Genomic DNA, 17,425 nt, shown 5'->3' with positions numbered 1-17,425 from the left:
TTTGTTTAAGCTTCGCGAATAATATTTTAGCGTTTTCTTCTAACTTTTGTGGATATTTCGCGCAAAAAAATTTGACAGCAAATGAAGACTACAACCTAACGTCAACTATTGGATCACCTTGTCAAATTCGCCTTGCAACTGCTTTTATTTTATAAAAAATGTAAAAAAAAATACTTTTTATTTTACCGAAAAATGTGTACGTGTGACTACGGACTTACTTTCTTACACACATATAACCGAAAAGCAGCGAAATTTCTATTTATTTCAATGGATTTCAGGTTGTGAGTTTTTATTGCTATAATATCGATAGGCAAAACTATCTATCGATATTGAATTTTTAAATAATAATCGATATTATCGATAGTTTTCCAGCTCTAAGTTACACGTACACATTTTTCGGTAAAATAAAATGTATTTTTTTTACATTTTTATTAAATAAAAGCATTTGTTTATTCTCCTTTACATTTCTGTGAACTACTTTTGCGTAATTTCATGAAAATCATTGACGTTCCATCCATTTTCATCTTCAAATTAATGGCGATGACAACTTAACGATAATATCGATAGCAATCGATATTTTAAAACATTATATCGAAAATATCTAATGGTGGGAATATCGATTGTTTGCCAGCTCTATGGAACAGACCAATATTTTGTAGCTGGCAAAAAATCGATGGCACTATCGATAATATCGTTTATTTTTTAAAAAAATCCCTAACCTAAAATTCATTGAAATAAATACAAAATTTCGCGGCTTTTCGGTTTTGAGGATGTAAAGGCCTACGTACATAAGTCCCGGTCCACAAAATTTCATGAAATTAGGCGTTCTTAAATCGAATTCCTCACTACAGCAATTTTATGATTTTACTTTACTATGGAAGTCGATCTAGAGACGCATAATTTCATGCAATTTTTTCAATGAAATCACTCTAGTGTGGACCGGGGCTAAGCTGCCTCGCCTGGTTGCCTTGCTTGCTTCTGTTAGTCCCAATTTACATTAGGCGAGTTTACTTGCGGCAATTGTTAGTTTGATGGAGAGAGAGGTGAGGTATATGGTAACCCCATGGTACAATTAGAAAGGTAGATACCTCAGCCCAGCTGATCGAATCTAAAACGTCAAAAAACTAGGAATTCGCCATGAAAAATCAAAACAAAAAACCATATGATTCGGTAAGTAAGAAATAGCATGTCTACACGTTATAGACAAACACAAGCGATAAAAAGAGACAACAAGAGACCATTTGGCGAAAATTTTGACAGTTTACATTACAAAAAAAGTTTCTTTGTTGTATGAATTCGCCGATGCATTTACCTTTCTTATTGTAACATGGGTAACCCTTTGCCTCTCAACACCCTCTCTCACCCACAAACTGACAATTGCCGCAAGTAAACTCGCCTAATGTAAATTGTGTCATAAAGGAATAAAAAAGAAAAGGGCAACTCAGTTCGAAATTTGCTCGGCCTTCTTTATTCCTTTATTTTTATTATGTCAAAAATGAAGCAGGAAAGCAAGGCAAAGCAGCTTATGTAGCCAAGCCTTTACAAAGTAAGTCCGTATTCAAATGTACCAATCTTTCGGAAAAGTAAAATTTATTTTTGTGTATTTTTATTAAATAAAAGCAATTGTTTTTTTCTCCGTTATATGTCTGTGAACTACTTGTGGAAAATGTCAACAAAAGCATAGACATTTCCGCCATTTTCATTTCCAAATTATTGGCGATGGCAAATTAATGATAATATCTCACCATCCGATCAAAATTGCGACATGTAGCATGATTGCAAAAATGGAAGAAATGGATGCATTACCAACAATTGTGGTATCTCCCTTGTTTGACAACCTACGCCAACCCACTTTACACCAATGTAAAGGTAATGTTTTCTTCTTCCATTGACAGACTTTGCCGTTGGAATACCCCTACTAGAAGCCGTTATATTCACAAAGAATAAAACTTGGAATTTGTCTCCACATGAGTTTTCCCCATTCCGACCCCTAAATATTATCCGACTATCACCAAAATCAATAGGCTTCTTCCTCTGTGGGGCCCCCACAAAATGACTATCCGATCAAAATGTCAAGCTGTAACGTGATTACAAAAAAATGGAAAAATTGGATAATTTACTGACTTTTGCGATATCTCGGTTGTTTGCCCCACTTACGCCAACATACTTTGCAGCAATATAAAGGGGATTTTTTCTTCTTGCATTGATGGGCTTTCCTTTTGGAATACTCCTACCAGAAGCGGAGATATTCGGATTAGAAAAAAAACGTTAACTTTTCTTATTCCGACCCCTGAATATTATCCGACTATCATCAAAATCAATAGGCTTCTACCACTGTGGGACCCCCATTAAACCCCAAAATTTCGTGACGATCCGATCAAAATTGCGACCTGTAGCGCGATTTCGACAAAAAAATGAAAAATGGGATGTATTACCGACTATTGCTATATCTCCGTTATTTGGCCACCTATGCCAACCTACTTTGCATTATTGTAAAGGTGAGATATTCTACTTTCATAGTCAGACTTTGCTTTTGGAAGTTCCCCATCCAAAGCTGTGATATTCGTCATTATAATTAAAATCGCAAAAATGAAAAGTTGTAGTATTACCGACTATTGACCACCTACGACATCGTTGTAAAGGTGATATTTTCTACTTTCATTAGCAGTTTTTGCTTTTGATATACCCCTTATAGATGCGGAGATATGCGCTTTGAAATAAAACGCTGACTTTTTCTCCAAATAAGTTTTTTGCCCATTCCGACCCCTGAATATTATCCGACCATCACTAAAATAAAATAAAAAATAATTCTCTTTCTCTATCAAAAATTAACGGCTGGACGTCCTAATCCATGGATGCGCTGCTTTTTGTTGGGATTTGATACCTTGGAAATAAAACAATCATCACAAACTACAAAATAAGTTATTTTACAAAATAAGTCGTTTTCCATAATTTATTTAGTTATCTCTTGTTATTTTGTAATTATTTTAGTAACCAAGTGTTTGTTATTTTTTTGCCAAGAATCGCAAAGTTCGCCACAAAACATTCGAATTTAAATCAGCTGATCAAACTTGCAAATTCTTACAAGGAAAATTTTGCTCGCAAAAACTTGTATGTTCTCAGTAACAAAAGTCTCCAAAACTCGCCAAAATTCTCTCACAATTCGCTCTCTTTTACTTTACAAGTTTGTTATCGAACAGCATTTTGTAAAAGTTTGTACAAATTTGTACAAACTTTTGGGTTATCGTACAGACCCATGATGAAATTAAATAGATCTTGTACAGACCTCATTATTTTGATGCGTTACAAACGGCAAGACAGCCATTATGAAATAATAAGGTGGCGTAAAATGACCAGATGATTGGTTTCAATCTGTCAAATTTTTTGTTATTGTGAATAAATTGTATGAAAACGTAAACAAACGTTTTGACATATTAGTTGTGTCTTTTTACTTTTTCAGTAATAATTATTCAGTAACTTCTTTTCAGAGAGTAAGAGAGATTTTACTCTTCGATACGAAAATAGAGAAAAAAGTAAAAAGACAGCATTTAGTAAACTTTAGCAAGGTAACATTTGATTACAAAAACATTGGCGCCAATGTACGAAAGAAAAGCTAACTCCAAAGCAATGAAAAAGTTATTCGATTTTAAGCAAAATAAATAAAAAATAATTGTTATATTAATATAATTATCAATAAATATAGCTGAATTGTAATATTTATAGTATTTTTCCACGAAAATCCGATAAACATTGAGCAGCTGACCATTAGCAGATGATTTAAAAACAGCTGATCCAAATTGCTAAATGTTGCTGGGAAAAATTCTTTCAGCAACTGTTAAGGGCTGTTTACACCATCTATCAATGTCATATGAACTATCATTTCTTTCACCCATTCGACATTCTCTATGTTTGTCAAAATTGACGTCATCCATACAACTTTCAATTTGCGCGTTCATACCTACAAGTGTTATTTTCGTATGACATAACCTATAAATATAAAAACAGCTGTTTTTGTCATTGTTTATATTTATTGTTGAGTTGCAAATTTGCGCAAATTTTAATTTTGGTTGAAGGAAAATGAATATCTAACATGTTTGCTGTGGTAGAATAGGTTTTTGGGGATATAGAGGCGTTCATGTTTTTGCCACAAAGCAATCATATCCAAGACTGCTTCTTTCGACCAATCGATCTGAAAATAACATTTGGTCTGTTCCTTTACTTTTGAAAATGGTAAAACCGGCAAAAGTAGTAGAAGTTGTAAACTGCTCCCATATGAATGGTATGGAGTCTGAAGTAAAGGAACGCTTTTCGAGTAAAAAGTGGTAAAACTAGAAGATTCTTGCACGTAAAGGAACAGAGCTATTATAAACACCATTTATTTACTTTTCTAAACATTTAAATACACATAACTTTCCATTTTCTTTTTTAAAAGATTTTGTTTTTCAGTTTGTTTTTGAGAATGCCAGAAAACAGCTGATAAATTTATGTTTACATACGAGAATGCCGTAACAAATAGAGCGCTCCCTAAATGAAAAGTTTACATATGAGTTGCCAAATCATTTTGATAGATGAAAATTTTCATGGTGGTCACACTATGTGTACAACATTCGCAGGTAGAAAATTTGACATCTCATACGACATTGATAGATGGTGTAAACAGCCCTTTAGCAATTTCTCAGCAAACAACTGTCAAAATTGTTCTCTCACTTCGCTCTCTTTTACTGAACTTTTGTGTTAAAAGACAGCATTTAGTAACATTTCGTAATAATTATTACAAATTATCACGTAAAAAGACACAGCTATATTCATGGTACAATTACAAAGGTAGATGCCTCAGCCCAGCTGATCGAATCTAAAACGTCAAAAAACTAGGAATTCGCCATGAAAAATCAAAACAAAAAACCATATGATTTGGTAAGTAAGAGATAGCATGGTACAATCATTAAAAGGTAGGGCACAGCAAACATCTGATTACAATTTTTTCCTGAGGTCCTCCTATTGTGTCAAAACAGTTTTGACAAAGTTGACAAACGGCAAAACAAATGTATTCAAAATCAAATTGGACACATACAAAAACAAATATAGAAGATGTACAATGTTGAAAGCAGAAATTACTTCAACATTGTCCACGTGTTCTTGATTAAACAATGGGGTCAGATGAGTGGAATATGCTGTGGATATGTGTTGTGATTGCAGCTTACCGATGTCCAACTTCCGTGTTGTGTCTGTTCGTAACCTGATTCCTTTGGCAGAAGTTTCACTGGGAAGACTGAATTTTCGGACTGTTGGACCAAAGCCATCCTCCTTTCCAATTTCGGCACTAAAATCACATAAAATAAATGTAATGTCATGGGCAGGACAACAATCATGCGTTTCTTCTAAGCGGGGCCATTAGGTGTTGTTGTGGCGCCTTTCCCAATGCATCGTATTTCCTGTATGGCAGTAATATCGGTCTTGTATTTTTCAAGTACATATTCCAAAGCGTAAACTGCACCTCCTGTGAAGATTCCGAACATTCCAGGTGCATATTCGCTGTTTGTAATCCATAAAACTTTGGCGAGGTCGTCAACTTAAGATGGGGGTTGTTTTCTGTTTCTTTGTTTTTCGTAATACGATCTTTTGGAGCGATGGGTTACTAGCCCAATGCCCAACTCAAGTTTTTAGCGTTCTTATGAGTAAACATGTTAGCTCACTAACCTTAACAGATGGTAAAGGTAGCTTGGAAGGTGGCACGGTGAGCTTAGTGTCCACTAGGCCGGGCGAACGTTTTATATCCTCCACCGTTAAGTTTTCTGAACTAAAATCTGCAGGTTCCCTTATATGGGGCTATACCAAAACGTGGGCATACATACATATATAAAATGTTTCAATTTAAATATTTGACAATATTTCAAATAAACAAAACCTGTTGCATTTGTTATTAGTCATTTGAAGTTATAAGCAAACCGGCATCAGAGTTGTTTTTTTATAATTTCATGAACCTGCCCAACCTTCTAATAATTAAACCATGAGAGATAGCATGTCTACACTTTATAGACAAACACAAGCGATAAAAAGAGACAACAAGAGACCATTTGGCGAAAATTTTGACAGTTTACATTACAAAAAAAGTTGCTTTGTTGTAGCAATTCGACGTTGCATCTACCTTTGTACCATGGACATATTGAAGAATTTTTGGCAAAAACAGAGTTGTATTTGTGCTACTTACGTGACCTGTTAAATATATCTTGAAAACAGCTGATCTTCATACCAGTTGTCAAAATGCATTATTGTGAATAAAATCACATACAAAATGTAAACAAGCAATTCACAGTAATGCATTATTGTGAGCAAATTTGACGTTTTGTATGATTTGATGTAATGCCTTGTTCAGACTGACTGTGTTGCGCTCTCTATTCGTTGTTCGACCCCAAATTACGATGTAATTACTTCTTTTCCCATACTAAATATTGAGAACGAACAATGACTTGTGTACACTCAGAACGACGATAAAATATGTCCCATCCACGGCACAATAATACAGGTACATCGGCAAAAGCAGCTGATTATCACATTAGTTGTCAAAATGCATTATTGTGAATAAAATTACATTCAAAAGGTAAACAAGCAATTCACAGTAATGCGTTATTTTGACGTTTGGTGTGGTAAATGGCCCGATTATTGTTATCGATGTAACACCTTCTTATTCCGCCATGGTCCCATCTCTAACAAATGAGAGAATTTATCGAAATAAATTAATTATGACAGGAAAATACAAAATTTATTAAAAACCCAAACATTTTTAGAAAAATGCAAAATATGAATGAAAAGTAAACGGTTTAACGACTAATAAATAATCAAATCATAGCAAATTGTGTCTTCTCTTTCATTGCACTTGCATTTCTTGTCCATCGTTTCAAATTCGCGTACAAATTTAGAAACAAAAATCAAATGCCTGCCGGAAAGTCTGTATACCAAAAAGTTATTTTGGCAGGTCTCTCTCTCTCTCTCGTTAATTTTTAAAATAGAAAAAATTGAAAATATACTGAAAACACCAAAATTGTGAGAAAAAATAGAAAACATGAATGAAACTAATATAATTTAATATGAAATAGATATCTGAAAGAAGGACAAATATTTTTTAGTTCATATCAATTAACTTTACTCGTATTTTGGCTGATATTTTCTTTAAAACCAGTAAATAAAAACTATGAAAATATGAATCATGTTGCTATGAATTGTGTACCATGTCGTATGAACGGGTTAATTCATGTACGTAATTATGAGAACGAACGACGTTATTCAAATGCTGGTATGAACATGGCATAACACCTTATTCCACCATGATTTTGACACAATTTGTTCTATGTAAACAGAAGGATAAAAAAAATCGATATGAAAATATCGTTTGAAAAATCGTCGCTAGCAAAATCGATTTCATGTCGATCTTGATATCCCTAGCCTTAAAGAAGAAGAGGCAATAGAAAATTTTGTGGACATTAATTTAGCGTCGTTTTAATATAAAATATATATTATTCATAGAAAAATAACATCAAAATCTTTACAATAATTGTAAACGCATTATTTGCTACTTGAAAGCAAAGGAATCCAACTTTAGAAGGAACTACAACATTGTATTGAATTCAACAACTGCATTCTCAAGTGGGTGATAAGAAGAAGCTTGGAAAATATTTTGACTGCACTTGATGCATAATACGCAGACAAAAATGGCGCCTACCTGCCAGTAAGAAAATAATCTGCTGTGGATAATTTTGTTTTGTTTAAAGGAATTTTGTGACTACAATTGTGTGAAGCCATTCGTTTGTTTAATTACCTATTTTAAATATCATAACCTACAAGTTTAATATGTCGTCCAATGTGGTGGGGAAGACAGGCACTTCTTCGATTGATCAAGAACAGGAAAATACCGCAAACAAATTAAATGAGGGTGGTGACAATACGCCACGTATAATAGGAAATGAATTATTGGTTAAACAACCAAACAAAGCTGTAGATGACCATCATGGCGACGATTTGTTTTCCCTGGAACGGGAAATAGCTAAAATCCATAATGTAGATGAATCTACAGAGAATTTACATGTTAATGTGATAACCACGTCTAACTCCCCATGTGTTAGTGCTGAAAACATTGGTGATACAATTGCCATAGCAAGCAACAGTTTGAATAATGACGAAAACGACACAAATGAGGCAAATTATGAAGTTAAAGTGGACACAATTACATTGGGGGAAACAGCATTGGAACATGAAGACTTGATTGCTGTGTTGAAGGGTCTAGATGATGGTGGTCATAATAGTGACGGCGAAATAATAGAAGGCGTCACCATAGAGGGGGAAGGCGAATATCAAATAATGGAAGTGATCGATGATGATACTACAGAAGTTGAAATATCAACAGCAATTTCACCGATAAAAACTGGAAATTTGTCAAAAACATATGGCCCAGCTGTTGTTACCACCGAGGAGGAACGAGCATTGGCATTGGAACAAATGGCAAACATTGCTAAAGGTCGCCAAAAGCCCCGTAGGCGTAAGCAAGATATTAAACCAATGCAGCAAGCAGATCCTGTTTTGGATTTGGTTTCATCGTTGGAAGCAGATTGGACTGACAACGACGATGATGGTAGTAGAGAAAATTCAACAACTCCGAACTCAAACAAAAAGGAAACACCTGTTCCAGTACAAATAATTGAAACAAAATCAAATGTACCGCAGATAACCAGCGTTGTTGTATTACCGGCATCGTCATCATCTGACAATAAACAAAGTCCGGACACATTATTGTCGAAATCCTCGTCTGCCGATAAAAGACCTGCCACTTCGAAGGAAAATGAACCTATAGAAGATGCAAATACTTCATCACCAGTAGAAGGTTTAGTTGTAACAAAAACAAACGAAGAACAACAATTATTAAGTTCGCACACAGGTAAGTTGTAACCTTTGAGTTGTATTCCTGTGATTGTAAATTTAACTTGCTTAGATATGTTGTAGTTGGTTAGGTGACAAGGTTATTGGTATTATTTTTGCAGTGGAAACCATTTTATTTATCTGTAATGAGAATAGGGAATAAATATGTATTAATTATAAATTGCAGAAAGATAAAACCTTTGAAATAGGTCGGTTTTCCTAACATTTAATTACTAAAAATATTTTGAAAATCTTACAAATAAGCGGATACTATAGAGTTTGGGTTGCAATCCTAATACTTCTTATTCGTTATACATATTTAATTACCGAAAATTTGATTGTTAACATACAAAATATAAAACATATTTATTTTAGAGATTTAATGTCGCCATTTCACAGATTTGCAATAATACAGTTTAACGTGTATTCCCAAAATTAAATAGTTTATAAAAAAGTTACATGTTTCAATTAATTACTTAATATTTCAATTTTTATTTGTTTATTTCCCTTCACATTTCATGCTTTATAAATGGACATTCAAATAAAATGTAACTTATACCCGATTGTTGATATTCACAAAATAATCTTTTGACTATAATATCATGTTTTTATATTAGGATTTCGTCGTACTCGTATTATAAAACGTAAAATAATATGGGATCCGGATGCACCTGAAACAACATTTTCGTATGCGAAATTAGTCACTAACAAAAATAAAACCAAATCAGAGACATCCGCCATACCGACTTCTACCATAACCAAAGGATCCACTACCATAAGGCCCGTAAAGAAAGAGTCAACATCGAATATTGGTAAAAAAGCTCAAAAGCCAGTTACATCAAAAGAAAATAAATTGGATACCGATAATCTAAATAATGGCAAAAAATCCGTTCCCAGTCAAAAACAAAGCGCAAAGAAAGAGGAGATTGCATCAGACAACAAGACATCATTGGAACCTTCATCGAAATCAGCAAGTCCTGTTGCAGCGGCAGATGTATCTCCCGGCAATAAGAGACGCTCAATGACACCAGTGACAAATGGTCCTGCTGGAACAAAGAAGAAGAAAGTCACAGAGCTAGATCGATTAATGGGCGATGAAGGAGCGGTTAATATGCTCAACTCCTTGGAAAAACAAGGAACTACCGAAACTAAATCATCACGGCCCATGATGAGAAGCCGTGCTGCCACAATATGTGAAAGGGTAAGTAAAGTCTGAAAAGATTTTCAAAAATCCTCTCAACATTACAACATCTATATTTGATTAGTTACCACGCAAGGAATCAACATCACCTGCAAAAACACCTCCTCCTACAACTGCTATTCAACAAACAGCCAAAGGTGGCAAACGTACTCCAAAACCACGTGCATCCTCCGGTTGGGATTATGTTTACAAAAAGAAACAGCAAAATATTGACGATTCCATGATAATACGCCGACGTTCAAATAGTTCATACTCAAGTACAACTTCATTAAATCGTTTAAGTTTAGATGGTCCATCGACGCCTAGTAATGCAACAAAATCCCAGGATGCCAAATCAGCAACAACAACACCTGATAATGAAGAATCGAAAGCAGCAGTTTCAAAAACATCCGATGGCAATCAAGGCAAACGCGCAGGCGCTAATTCCAAGAATAGTCCGAAATCTTTTGAGTTTGCTAAACCTGAAAACAAAAAAACACAAAGACGAACAAAAAGTCCGGCAACAACGGGTACACTTGCAAGCGATTTAAAAAAACCTGCACCGGCCGCAAATAAACGTTCTGAATCAAGTCCAACTTCAGCGTTGGATGGCGAACAAAAAGATGTGGGACATTCCTCAAAGGCAGTGATTTCGCCAACAGGATCTTCTACGACCAAAGACAAAGTTCATACATCCGATGTGGTAGTGAAGAAATCATCGAAATTGGCCCAGATTATATTTAGCACCAATAAAGCCAAATTAAGCCACACCTTTACAACGCAAGTAAGTAAAATCACAATTTCTTCAAAAATGCTGCTTCCAATTTTAATATTTTAATTATAGTGAACCATACATAATTCACTCTGATTCCGACCACTAACTTTCCCATGATATTGAGTGTAACGTTCATACATTTATTTTAATCTACAAGTCTTGTCCTTTCAACAGCTTAATTATAACTACATTCATACATATATGTATATATTTTTTTCAATTTTCCTTTCAAAAACAGATGCTGAATAAATTGTCAGATATATTAGACAAATTGGCAAATGATCCTGATACCCATGTTACAGTAATGCTAACGAATGATTCACATTTTTGCCAAGGAATAGATTTAACTGAAGTTGCACTTGGTCCGGCTGAAAAAAGAAAGAATGCTGTGAAAAACTTATCGGCTGCAGTCAAGTAATTAGCAAAATTAAAAATTAATTTTTCAGAAGTTTTTCTATTAATTGCCTTTTTTGCCTGCTAGGAGATACTTGATAACCTTAGCCTCATATCCTAAGCCATTGGTTGCCGGTGTTAATGGACATATCATGAATTTGGGTGTAATGCAATTGTTATTTTTCGATATCGTTGTGGCCGGAGATAAGTGCACATATGAAACAATATACACCAAAATAGGCCAACTACCCGAAAGTTATGGCGTATGGAATAAACTAAATAAAATTCGTGGATCATTTGTAAGTATTTATATGAATATATTTGATCGAATTTGAAGTTTTATATGTAGATTTTTATTTATATCTTAATAAATATATTTTTTGTTTATTTTAAGAAAACTAAATTGTTTTGGCTAAGCGAAAAGGTTCAATCCACTGAAGCTGCATTGGCAGGTCTAGTTAATAAACTTACGGCTGGCGCTAAAGTTAACGAAGAAGCTATTAATGTAGCCAGAAAATTAGCATTAATGCCAACTGAGGTGAGTGAATGACACAATTACACAAACATGTTTTCATCTCCAATTTTTCTTTATTTTGTATATGTATATTGCAGTCATATCGATCAATGAAAAACACAGCAACTCAATGCTATCTTGAAATAATTGAAGAAACATTTGATGAAGAATTTGAAACAATTGCCGAGCAATGGTCATCCACTGAATGTTTGGAACAAATTAAAAAATTCATTGATCAAGGGCATTTTTAGTTACAATATTTTTCTTTTTTCTTTTAATTTCTTTTTATTTTAAGTATTTTGTTTCCAAATTAAGAATCATGTACATATTTATTATGTACAACGGTTTTTGATAGCTTTTAATATGACGTTTTTTCTAACCAATTGGGGTTTTTGTTTCTTAATTTAATTCCTAAGGTTAAACTCTGAATCAAATGGGATAAACGCTATCCCTAGTTATCAGTGGCAATTTGAAATATAATTTTAAACTGGATTTAAATTTCTAAATTAGATACACATAAACTATTATTGCAGAAAAAACTTTCAAAACACGTGCAGTTTTATGCAATTGTATGTAAGAAAAGATGTTTGAATAAATATTAAAAATTAAATAATAAAAGTGTATAAGTTTTCTGTTTGAAAAGAAATGTCTTTCTTTTATTAAGTTTATTGGGAAAGTGGAAGTTCAACGGACCTTTTCAATAAAAGGGAATGTGTTTCGCCGATGAAAAACTTCATGGTGGTGGTACCTCTTTGGCTGAGTGGGCTCTTATACGGCGTAGCACAATCCTCTTCGCCCTGTCACTGTCGGTGTGCTCTATAAACTGCCGGTTAAAATAACACGCGCAGTGCATTGGATCTGTCACGCCGTCGAAAGTAACAGCAGTTATTTCATTCCTCTCTCTCTCCCGGAATCGAGAGTGATTTAACCGTTGTCCACAATTTACTTAATACTGTACCAATATTGCATTGCTTCATGTGGTTCACGAGTAAGTTCCCTAACACTTGTGTCTTCAAGTTCGTACGACGGAGATCATCATCTTTGTACCTGATTGACCAGAAACAAAAAGCCAATTCGGCTGCCAGTTCAGCATCAAACCTATGCTGCTACAACAACTATATGCTATGTATGGGATCGGCACTTTTCTTTCAGCCCAATCATGAATATCAACTCCCCGTGAGTTTTCTTACTTTCTCCTTTAAGTTTAAAGGACATAAAGACAAAACTCACTGGTAGTTTACATTTATAATCACCCTGATTAGCTTTACAATGGTACGCGTGTTGCATAGTGATAAATGGTGTAAAAGTGAAGACCCATATCTTGGGATGTATGCTCTTTATATATCAATGTGATCAGTGTCCTAAGGACTACCTATGGTAAAAAGTTCTGCCCGATCCGAGATATGACCGAGATGGGTAATGGTTTAAAGTTAGACATTTCCGAAATGTCAAGACCTACCTATATCCCGGGATGAGTAAACTTCCCCTGGAAATTGTATATATCGTTGTGATCAGGGTCCAATAACTACTTATGGCAAAAATTTCAAACCGATCCGAGTGGTGCCCCTAAACTATACTTAAGCCAAAGTGCTTCAGCAAAGGGTTTATTCATAATACAAACCTTATTAATAAATTAAAAAAAAATAATACAATACAATACAATTTTATTATATAATAAAAAGCTATGGATAAGTGGTTAAATACCAAAGGAATTAGCAATATGATGGGCATTTAATGCCATATTACAAACATGATTAGGTTTATATTTATAGGGGGTTATCATGAATGAAATTTCCCCGCGAGTTTCGTCTTTCCGCCGTTGCAACTTAAGGGAGAAAGTGAAAAAATTCACGGGAAATTGCCGTTCATGATAACCCCCATATATTATTTAAATATTCAAATTTCGTACAGATAAATGTACTTACATACATAAATATCATATATTACACTCAGCTTAAAAACCTAATTTATAATTTAATCGGCGAAAAGTGGCTACAATTTCAAAAGAAAATTGAAACAGTTCGATTATGGGGTACATATTTGGCGAACATAACAGTTAAAAATACATATATTAATTATGTTTAAAAATATTATTAAATTATAAGACGTCATGTGTAGAGTAAAAAACGATTTTATGCTTCTTGATGAGCTTGAATTTGCATCGATTCTATTATCATTTCGAACTGCTTTATATCACCAGTAATCTTCTCTAGACTGGCTGCTACATTTTTCATATGTTCCCTGTCAATTTGTACCTCAAGATCTCTTATTTCTTTGGTCGTTTGACCTGTCCGTGATACTAAATCGCATATTTCATTGCAAGACGCGTGTAACGAAGCCAGAAGTTTATATGCCTGCTTTGCATGCGAGTGTACTTTAGCACTTTGAAATAGCAAATCATCGGTATAGTTGAATTGTCGCTGCAATTGTGCTGAAACAGAGTTCAGTTGTTTTTGGAGATCTCGGGTATCATCGAGAATTTTATAAATATCATTACGTTGTTTACGAATATTTCCGATAAATTCATATATCCGCCGCGTGTATTCCTTTCGTGGAGCAATGCCAATTGCACATCTCTTTAATTCCTCGGCAAGTTTTGCATGTACATTGGTCTTATCCTTTAAGCTGGTCTCATAGTCCTGTATGGTTTGACGCAATTCTTGTATGTTGTGGAGATTTTTTGATTGTCTTAATTTTTGTAATTCTTCAATCTGCTTAAGCGCTGGTTCTCGATGTGATTGCCACTGGTGCTCAACAGCAAGGCGCCGTTCTCTAGTTTTACATATTAGTCCTTCCAGTTTAACAACATTTTCTTGAGGATTTTCCAATATGACACAAGTACGCTCATGGAACTTTTGATCTTTTCTCATATTATCCATTAGGGCTATTATGCTTGCGCGTTCTTGACGTATTTTGTTGAGCTTATCATTGCATGTTTGGAGTTCTTGTATGCATGAATCATTACTTTGCTTCAAATCATTAACATTCCTTATAAGATTTTGAAGTGTAGTAGGTGGGCTTGTTCCAACTTTGTCCTCAGTTTCAGTGCCTGTAGATTTTACTACATCCTCTGTTTTTAAGGCAGATATTTCCGCGTCTGCTCTATTGTTTGCCCCAACACCAGTTAAGCGTATACCGTCCAAACTATGGTCTGGATTATGCATCTCAATTTCACTTTTATGCAGTACCGAACTAACCAGATCACATTCGGCAGCTGTTGCCTGCTGAAATATATTTGGAGCTTGATAGAATTCTTTATATTGCAAATCGCCTTCGCCTTGTGGAATGTGTAAGTTTAAATGGGGCAAAAAGTCAACAGTCAGGCTACAGCTACCATCAGCTTTTCTATTGGCCAAACCTCGACAGTATTGTGGAACCCATGGAGCTTTCAACTCCCCTGATATTTTCTGTTTAATTTCCTTTAATAGAGTATTGTATTCATTTCGTTCCACGCCATGGGAGGCGTCTAGTGTATCATTCAATTTGGGAAGTTGTTCAATGAGGAACATAAACAACCTTCTTGTATCAACTACATTCGGGTAGAGAAATGTCTGGTAGCCAATATCACCTCTATAACCACAGGATACACAAGTTTCTGCCAATGTTGATGCAATTGTAAATCTTTGCGCCATATTCATATTTTCGGGCAACGATTTGGGAAGGACTGCGACTGCATCCGGTTTGATTTCCTGTAAACATCTCGATACTGACCTCGCAAGTAGATCCGGTGTGAAATGACTCATGCCGAAAACTTCATTGTTATCAGTTTCTAATTTACAGCCAATTTGCTTTAACGAATGTATTATAATTTTGTCAACTTCATCCATTTCGAATATTGACCATCAAAACAATCCGTCCCAGAGTCTAAAGTTGGTTCCCAATTAGGGATACGAGAATCGACTTCGATTAATCGACTTTTTGGTTTTTAATCCGATAATAGGTCTGTTCGATAACCCAAAAGTTTGTACAAACTTTTAAGTGGGGTACACACTAGAGCTGGCAAAAAATCGATGGCACTATCGATAATATCGATTATTTTTGAAGAATTCAATATCGATAGATAGTTTTGCCTATCGATATTATCGGAATAAAAACCCTATCCCGAAATCTATTGAAATAAATAGAAATTTCGCTGCTTTTCGGATATGTGTTTGTAAGAAAGTAAGTCCGTAGTCACACGTACACATATTTCGGTAAAATAAAATGTATTTTTTACATTTTTTATAAAATAAAAGCAGTTGTTTATTCTTCTTCACATTTCTGTGAACTACTTTTGCATAATTTCAAAAAAAATCATTGACTTTTCCGCCATTTTCATCTCTAAATTAATGGCGATGACAACTTAACGATACTATCGATAGCAATCGATATTTTAAAACATTATATCGAAAATATCTAATGTTGGGAATATCGATGGTTTGCCAGCTCTAGTACACACGATCAGTTTTGACTGTCAGTTTTGCTCAAATAATTGGTTGCTTGCATTTTTCTCAGTCAACAGGGAACCACAAAATATTTTGTAGTTGCTGGACAGTTTGACATTTATCGATATTTCCGAAAAATCGACAGTCAAAACTGATCGTGTGTATCCAAGTCTTCTGAGACACTTCTATTTACAAATGGTGTTCCGCAGGGTTCCGTCCTGGGTCCTCTGCTGTTTGTCCTCTATGTTAATAGCCTTGCTGAGTGGTGCTGTGAATTGCATGCCGCTTTTGTATGCGGATGATGTTTTCCTTGTTTTTGGTAGAAATGAAATGTCTCCTGCTGCTTTTGAAACTGGAATAAATCATAGACTTGATCGTTTTAGGCTATGGTCTATAGAGAACTCGTTGATGATCAACTCAGCTAAGGCGAGAGCGATCAGATTCGGGAGTCAATCGTTTGACCAAAACATTTTTCTGGACCGAAATTTGATCAGCTTTGTATCCTGCTATAATCCGCATGGTACAATAATTCTTAGGTATGCCACAGCTAACAGCTGATTACAATTATTTTTGTTATGGCTTAATCTGTCAAAACCGTGTTGACATGCAGAGTTGATATTTATTATTGATCAAAAAATTCAACTCTGTTTTGTTTTCATTTCAACATTTCGTTCTTCTTCTTCTTTGTTTACTCATCCGTTATCATTCATCAAAACAATTTTGACGTTTTACGCCATAGCGACAGGGTTGTATTTTTTGGCGATTCTCATACCTGGCCTACCTATGAATTATTGTACCATGGTATATTGTATTCTGCTTGTTGAGCCCTTTAATTTGATACTCATATTGATGGGATTAATAAAACATAAATTATCCGCCATTTTGTAGCGGCGGCCATCTTGAATTTATAATGATAATGAATAAACATAATTGTATTGTCACCAAAATCCAAAGTGTATACAAAATTTCAGATTAATCGGTTGACAGCATGGTAGAATAAGAAAAGGTAGCAGCAATACACAGCTGACTAAACTGGGTTGTAACGTTAGTGTCAAATTTCATATGACATTTTATACATTTATTTCTATTTCAATGTACATTAGGGACATATATTTTTTGAAAAAAAATATATCATTCGGAAAAAAACATTTCCCAGAAAGACTTCTTCATATCAATGATTTGTAATAGCTATATTACATTACGTGTATTTAATGTGTATGTTTTGCATTTTT

General features: G+C 34.5%; 2 protein-coding genes across 3 annotated transcripts; one reads left to right on the top strand and one right to left on the bottom strand.

Moving 5' to 3' along the window:
• The first annotated feature begins 7,354 nt into the window (after positions 1-7,354).
• HIPP1 (HP1 and insulator partner protein 1) lies at positions 7,355-12,415 on the top strand. Of its 2 annotated transcripts, none has more exons than XM_073986903.1 (7): positions 7,355-8,926; positions 9,525-10,108; positions 10,173-10,871; positions 11,101-11,276; positions 11,344-11,554; positions 11,650-11,793; positions 11,868-12,415. In XM_073986903.1, exons 1-7 carry the CDS (start codon positions 7,846-7,848, stop codon positions 12,018-12,020), a joined length of 3,048 nt encoding a protein of 1,015 aa, XP_073843004.1. In that variant the 5' UTR covers positions 7,355-7,845; the 3' UTR covers positions 12,021-12,415. The 2 variants fall into 2 exon arrangements, with proteins under 2 accessions (XP_073843004.1, XP_073843005.1); XM_073986904.1 differs by having other exon boundaries at positions 7,425-8,926; positions 9,609-10,108.
• Positions 12,416-13,416: 1,001 nt separating this feature from the next.
• LOC141403861 (coiled-coil domain-containing protein 22 homolog) lies at positions 13,417-15,711 on the bottom strand. Its single transcript, XM_073986905.1, has one exon. It carries the CDS (start codon positions 15,594-15,596, stop codon positions 13,902-13,904), a length of 1,695 nt encoding a protein of 564 aa, XP_073843006.1. The 5' UTR covers positions 15,597-15,711; the 3' UTR covers positions 13,417-13,901.
• Between the last annotated feature and the right edge of the window lie 1,714 nt (positions 15,712-17,425).

This window comes from Musca autumnalis, unplaced genomic scaffold, assembly GCF_047663935.1.
Source record: "Musca autumnalis isolate F117 unplaced genomic scaffold, ASM4766393v1 scaffold_4, whole genome shotgun sequence".
NCBI classification, from domain to species: Eukaryota; Metazoa; Arthropoda; class Insecta; order Diptera; family Muscidae; genus Musca; species Musca autumnalis.
Note: the sequence above shows the minus strand (reverse complement) of the source record. Positions and strands in the feature narration are given on the sequence as shown.